The 7475-nt window shown below is 33.1% G+C and overlaps 1 protein-coding gene across 1 annotated transcript; it reads left to right on the forward strand.

The window, feature by feature from the left end:
- The first annotated feature begins 200 nt into the window (after positions 1-200).
- Positions 201-7242, forward strand: LOC112565501 (cytosolic 5'-nucleotidase 3-like). The gene is made up of 9 exons (XM_025240942.1): positions 201-334; positions 1446-1544; positions 1842-1911; positions 2802-2848; positions 3145-3230; positions 3732-3821; positions 4245-4407; positions 4692-4892; positions 5106-7242. Exons 1-9 carry the CDS (start codon positions 326-328, stop codon positions 5214-5216), a joined length of 876 nt encoding a protein of 291 aa, XP_025096727.1. The 5' UTR covers positions 201-325; the 3' UTR covers positions 5217-7242.
- The last annotated feature ends 233 nt before the right edge of the window (positions 7243-7475 follow it).

Below are 7475 nucleotides of genomic sequence, written 5' to 3' on the forward strand. Positions count from 1 at the left end.
CTATATTTATATTATAGCTGCTTATAGAGAAATTTATATCTCTATGTATAAGTACACAACCTAGTGAACATGAAAAAAACAAGAATTTTTATTAAAATGTAGTCCGCTTAAAAAAATGAAAAAGAAGTTGAAAATTTGAAAACAATTAAGCACTCTTTCTCCCTCCCCCTTCACACAAGAAGGTGATAACCCAAGTGTATTTATTTCCCTTGGTTGAAACTCTTCTATGCGAGGTTATCAATAAAGCAGTTGCGTGCATAACGGTATCTCCAACGAATGGGAAGGTCAGCAACGCTGTAGCGCTGCATATTCTGAATTTAGAACCATGAATCCGGTAAGGATCGCACAGTGTTTGTTGATTTAGCTAGTGCATAGCATAGTCCAGGTACTGTCTGCAGACTTGATGCACTCTTTGAGGTTTTCTGTCAGGTCAGAGCCCATGCCAATGTTTCTGCTAGAGTGCATTCTGTCTTGCACAGACACTGTGATCTGTAACAGTATATTGTTGGCAAATTATCAAAACCCAAGAAGCCTACTCGCAGCTGATATAAAGTTTCGCTTTCGTTTTCGAAGATTTCGATTTCATTAATTTAATTTTATTTAGCCTTTTGCGTCCTCTAGACAGCCTTTAAAAGAGAATCTGACAACAGAACTTTCCACACCTGTAGCGCCAGCAGTTATTTATTGGCCCCGTTATTGGTTTTCTCAGTAAAATAATTTTTTCCCAAAAAATTCGTTCTATCGTTAACTATCAATGTTAATTTAAATAGATAGCTTAAAATGAGAATAAAGGGTTCTGTAGATTGTGTGCCATCCAAATAATCTGAAATGCTTTTCAATAGAAGTCTTTGTGGCGTTAGGCTAGCCCAAGGTTAAATCAATGGCTATTTCTGTATCATATTGTGATGCTTATAAACTTCAACTTTTATAGTGTTTTGTGAGGAGGTGAAAGCTAGCATTATTATTATAAATATTATCTGTTTCATTATGATTATCAGATTCAAAGAAACTCCCTTGATAGGGTAGGCAGCCTGTGCGGGTAAAAAAAGAACATTTAAATAAAAACTGTTGGTTCAAGCAAAGTCACAGTAGCACAGTGCATGATCAGTCCCTGCTTCTGTTGATCTCGTTGGCACTAAATCTGAGCATTAACCATGAAAACTCCTTGCATTTTATTGATGAGAAAACCTTGGGGTAAGCTGTGTTCAAAATAGGTGCAGTTTTGAGCCTGAGTAATGCTTGAGGAGGTTAAGACTCATTTAGATTGTTGAGTAAAATGTGGATTGGATTTGGGTATTACAAGAGAATAGTTCTGTGTGACAGTTTTGACCCAGCCCTGGGATTTGTGCAATATTTTACAATGTCTGCTGGCTGATTTTCAGCTAGGTATTCAGCAAGATCAGTTTACAAACATAGTCACTATCATTTATGTAAACACTAAACAGATTCCAGAACTACAGAGAAGCCATGTCTATATGAAGGACCCAGAATACACTGTCAGGGTAATCCAGCAAATGATGGAAGATGCACATCACAAGCTCCAAGTATGTATTCCTTTGTGTAATTCTCTGGAAAAATATGTAGTAAAATATTTTTAACTTAGTTGCTAAACTAAACGAAATGAAAATTAAAAATTTTAATGCTCCTATTATTTTTGTAAACAGTAGATCTTTTGAAAACATTTAAGTGTTTTTTTATAAAAATTTTTTTTATCTATTTACTTAAGTACATATTACAGAATGATTAATAGTAATATATCATTAAATATATTTTGTCTTGTATAAACCTACTAATAAAAATATGATATAAAGAGTTTCTAATGTCAATTTCTTTCTGTGTAGGTTGTTGCAGATTTTGATAGAACACTATCAAAGTATACAAATAATGGCCATGTATGCTCAACAACCCATGGTAATGGTCATTAGTAAATGGTGTCTTAATTTTGTGGAATTTGTATAGAAAAAATAATGCTTACCAAAGCGAGAGACTAGAGGCAAATTACCTAATATAGATGATTGCGTGAGTTTTGATGGGACTAACTTTCTGCCTTTTAATTTCAAGCACACTGGAAGAAAAAAACTCTTTATAAATAAGATTTATTCATATTTAAACTTTTTTGTGATGACATCTTGGAATGATCTTTATTGCATGGTTACGGTCATATTCTCTATCTTTTTTTTTGGATTAATTTCTCTGTTGTTAGCGATTCCGTATATTGTATTTATGGTATAATGTCTTTGTTATACACAGCCTTGCAATGAAAGGAAATTTTCTATTGCATTATTTGTTTTGTTTTTTTTCTAAAGATTTTATTATTGACATGAGGCTTAGCTGTTTAATTATAGGGCCATTTTTGAATTAATGTTATTTTTCCTGATTGAAACAGTTTGAAAGAAGTAAAATTTGTTTGAAATTTAGATGTAATAGTGAAAGAGCAGTGATCTTGAGCTGATCTAAAGAGAAAAAATAGATTCTGTTAACATTGCTGACACTACCTATAAATTTGGTTAGTCAGTATATAATCAGCATATGATTGTTTACAACACTTGTTATTTTGGTATAATTATATAGCGTAGTTAATAAAGAAATAATCATGATTTGGAGGCTCTTCCATTTAGCACTGCTGAGTTTACTATCGATAATCTCATACAAATACAAGTGAAAATGTCTACTTAACTTTATAAAGGATTTATATTTTACATATCTTAGCATATATATATATAAGATATAGATACATATAACAAAAGAAATTTTTATAAATCTTTTAATTTTCTAAATTAATTTTTCTATTTTTTTGTCAGGTGTTTTGGAAGACAGTCAGTATATGCCTGATGATTTCAAAATAGAGGTATGTTGACAGAAATTTTATACAGCAAATATTAAAAAAAAAATTTTTTTTTTTTTGAAAGGTAATTCATTTGATCTTTTAGAAACTATCTAAAGATTTTTCTATTGCTTTAATGTTCCTTTATTTTCCAATGCAGAAGCCTTAAATGTTCACAGCTTAAAATGAAGTAAATGGTCCATAAGATAGATTGTTCGAAAATAGAAAATTTTAATGTGTTTCGGCTTAAAACGCTCCGTGAGATTTTTCTATTGCTTCTATGTCATGTATAAATGTTTTTAATGCACACATGTCTATAGGCTACCCATCTGAAGGAAAAATACCTGCCTATTGAGTTCGATGGAACGAAATCAACTGCAGAAAAAATTCCATCTATGATTGAGTGGTGAGTGGTAGCTCTGCCCAGTATTTCCAGTTTGTGTGCTGTGAATTCAGAGTAAAAATATTCTCAGACATCAAGATCTGGAATAAAGAGAATTGAATAAAGAGTGAACTTTCTTTGGGGATATGAAATTTAGATTAATTTAAATCAGAGATAGCATAATGTTTTGAATCTTTTCCTGAAAGTAATAAACACAGGCGATTTCAAAGTAATGTAAGGGAAAACAGCACACAACTGGTCAAAAGGGCAGGGCTGTCACTCAGTTTTGAGTCATGGCTCTGTCCTCATTCTTAGCATTTTCATTCTGTTTTTTAGCTTATAAGGGCTGAATATTTTTTCCAGCAGCAAATCTGCTATTATTATTTTCCATAAAGTTAATTTCAGTATTACAAATGTCCTGAAAGGAACTAGAAAGAATATTCTCTTGTAAATCTAAGAAACATATTTTTAGCATTGTTAAAGATTGAACATTTTTCCAAATTTTTGGTCACATATCTTTTGCAGGTGGACCAAGGGTCACGAACTGATCACAAGAGCCCATCTGACCTACGATTTGTTGAGGAATATTGTTTGTGAATCAACGGCCTGCTTAAGGTATGCTTTTGCTAAATATAACACTTGCTTATGGTGTTCATTTGGATTACTTCTGCACAATTTAAAAGTAAGTTTATTTATGAGTAAATGCAGACATGTGTTTTTCGTGTTATACATTTTAAATAATAATAATAGCACTTACTTTCTCATTATATGCTAGTCCTTTTTCACATCCTTTGTTTTGCAATATCATGTTAATCTCAGCTCTTGATCTTGTTATTTGGTCCCTCTTTATGTTTTCTGTATTTGATTTTATTCTTTGTTTAGTTCGGTTGTTGATTCTTTTATAGTTCACATGCTATTTGTTTGTTTTCTGCCCCTCGTATGCTGTCCATGTTTCATTCTTGTTCTTAAGTGCTATGAGCATACTCCTTAGGAGTGTGAGTATGCACTCTACAAATTTTGCATTTATTATTATTATAGGGATGGCTGCCGCTGGTTTTTTGATCAGCTGCATAAGCATGAAATTCCATTGCTTATCTTCTCAGCTGGTGTTGGGGACATCATTCGCGAGATCATAATTCATCAGGCAACTCTTTATGACAACATGAAGATTGTCTCAAATTTTTTGAAATTTGATGACTCTGTAAGTTAGCCTTCAAAGACTTATCATCTTTGATTATCACCATCATATCTGTTTTTGTTTTCTTCTCTGGCCTTCCCCCTATCCCCCCCAAACAAAGTTCTGATTCTTAAGCAACACCAACATTTAATTCTTCAACAAAATGTAAGATTTAAAAACTAAGCAGATTTTACCTTTATAGATTAATGAAATTTTTAAAGAAAAGTATTCTTTAAAATGCAGACTTTAATATTTGTTCAGTTCTGCAAGCACCTTAAGTTACATGCCATCATAATGCATTGTTGCAGGGCAAAGTCATTGGTTTCGAAGGAGATCTGATCCATGTATATAATAAAAATGAGAATGCTGTCCATTCTTCTGATTACTTTGAGAATATCAAACATAGAGGAAACCTTCTACTTCTTGGTGATTCGTTAGGAGATTTACACATGGCAGAGGGAGCTGAAGATGTGGAATGTACACTAAAAATAGGATTTTTAAATATCAAGGTTTGTTTTTCTTTTGTTGCCTAAATGTAGTGGCTGAGTTTTAACATAAATGTTTTACAGATAAAGAAGTGCAATGCACAGGTTGTTCTTGCAGAAAAATCGAGATTTGTGAAAGTGTGCAATGGATTTACTTTTTACACCTGGGAGCATTAAGAAGATAAAACATTATTTTCTTGCAAAAGGGCTCATCAGGTTAATGTTATTTGATTTCAGGTTGAAGAGAATCTACAACAATATGTGGAGAACTTTGACATTGTGATTGTCCAGGATGAAACTTTGGAGGTAGTCAACGGGATCATGTCAAAAATTCTAGGATTTTCTTAGCAATGATTGATGGGACTTCAAGGTGCTAACAGTGTGATAGCAGTGAAATTCATTATCGTTTTACCATCCTCCTTCCCATTCCCACAGCTTTGTTTATATTTATCTGGGTGGCTGTGATGACTTTGAACATCTGGACCTATTGCTGCATGATCCAGGCTGTTATAAAGGACTTGAAAAAAGCAGCAGACACTTTTATTTAAAATGTGTGATGGCCTTTGTGTGGATTTTTAATCATAATCAATTTCAATCTTTCTTTCTGATGGTGGGAAAGGGTAGTCCAACCTTCAACTCACATCTGTGTTATGCCATTGACCACAGTGATATTTATTGCATCCTTTGCTAGTTGTTATCTATAATATGGTATTTTAGCTCCCACAATCCCTGCACCTCATCTTCCCATATAGTAATGCTGTGGTGGAAGCTTTTAAGCAGATACCACACTGCAGAGTATTCTTATAGAACATGCTTCATTAGCTTGTATATTTATGGCTGATATTATAGATGCACTATACATATACAAAGTTACAGATGTAGCAAATATTTTGGTACTAAAGTTTTAATCAGAAGATTGTTTTCTTTTTAAAATTTAGAATTGGGTGCAGTTTGTTCTATCTGTGTATACTTACCTACAAATAGTGCAGCTTTGCTGTTTCTAGTGGGTTGGGAGTAGGGAAGGAGGCTGTGTATATGAGAAAGAGATGGAGAAAAGAAGGGAACTGTTGCTTAAAGAAGACCACATGGTTTAAACAAGTTTGGTAGACCAATAAATATTTGTAGCTTATGTTTATGATGAGTTCTGTTATGTCAGTTTTTCAATAGTTACAAACATATGAAATACTTGGATTGATTGTCCTTACGTGGAAGCTGGAAAGCTTCCTGAATGCTTTGTGTGAGGAAAACTAAAAAGAGCAGGTTCTAAGAGTTTATTGGACATTATCATTAAGCATAGCAAGGAGTGTTTTAAGTATTTTAATAGATACTTTCTCCTCAATGCATCATTGAAGATGGTATGTGTCAGCAACATTAGAACATAAATAAGGTGAACAAAAGATGCTTGCTTTCCATCATGGTGCAATATGAGAAATGTGGATTTAAAGAATAATCATTCATTAATTTTAAAGACTGAAAAATTACGTCTGAGGAAGAGTTGGTGTATCACAAGACAGTCCTTCATAAACAGGAGTGGGCAAAACAAAACATGAGGGAGGACAAGCTCGGAGAATTTAACATATCATTGCACTTTGAAACAAAATATCAACTTAATAAAAGTGTTAGATCAACAATGCTATGTGTTTTGGAGGATTTTAAGTAAACGTTTTTTGTATTGTGTGGTGTTGTATTTTAAATTGTGTAGAAGAAAAATTTAAAGTATTATCAAGGGAGATAATCACTATCATTAAATTTTTTTTTTTTTTGACAGACTAATACCAGTAGTAATAACATGAATCGTAAATGCTGCTCTTTTGAAAACACTTTATATTTTTTTCACATCGTGTAATCATCAGCTGTTCACGTTACGGCTATTGTGACTTGATGTTTTTGGTATTTGACTTAGTCTATACTACAGCAGTCAGAAGACTTCATGCTGCTGGAGAAGTTATTTGTGGCTTGACTAGTGGACATCAAAATTTGATTTTCATAGTTATTTTTGTGTGTGCACTTTTGAAAAGGTTGTTGTCGTAAACATTTTGCATTTGACAATAATGTCAATGTGTTTAAATTTGAATGTTTCCATAGTTGTTACTGCATAAGCCTCAGTAAAAGTTTTTAATCAATTACTTGATCCTTTAGCAACAAAGTGTAAATATAAGAATATGCCACCACATCTTAAATCATTTTTGTTAACATTCGTTAGTGCACCTGAAGCATTAGTGTGTGAGAGAGGAACAAGCTGCATTCAGGAAATGCCAGAATGTTTTTGACGTGCCAGGTTTTTCCAGCTCTATTTGTACTGTATTCTGCCCCAAGGTTTTCTTGGCCTGCAAATCTCTTTTGAAATAAAAGTCCACCTTTTAATGATCACAAACACTGGTTTAAGTGTTAAACTTTGGAGACGCTGTCTTGCCTGCGTTTGTTTTTTTTGTTGTTTTTAACCAATTTCCAACTAATGTGTTTTCCATTCTGTTCATTCCTCGGGTGAATAAAATAGTATGCAAATAGAGGATAACTGTGGCCAAACTGCTAAACACACAAGGCCATGGGTACTGATTTACAAAGTTGTCATCTATATTCGGATCGAAATTTTCTGTTTCGCCGCAG

The sequence above is a fragment of the Pomacea canaliculata genome, linkage group LG1 (assembly GCF_003073045.1).
Source record: "Pomacea canaliculata isolate SZHN2017 linkage group LG1, ASM307304v1, whole genome shotgun sequence".
Lineage (NCBI taxonomy): Eukaryota > Metazoa > Mollusca > Gastropoda > Architaenioglossa > Ampullariidae > Pomacea > Pomacea canaliculata.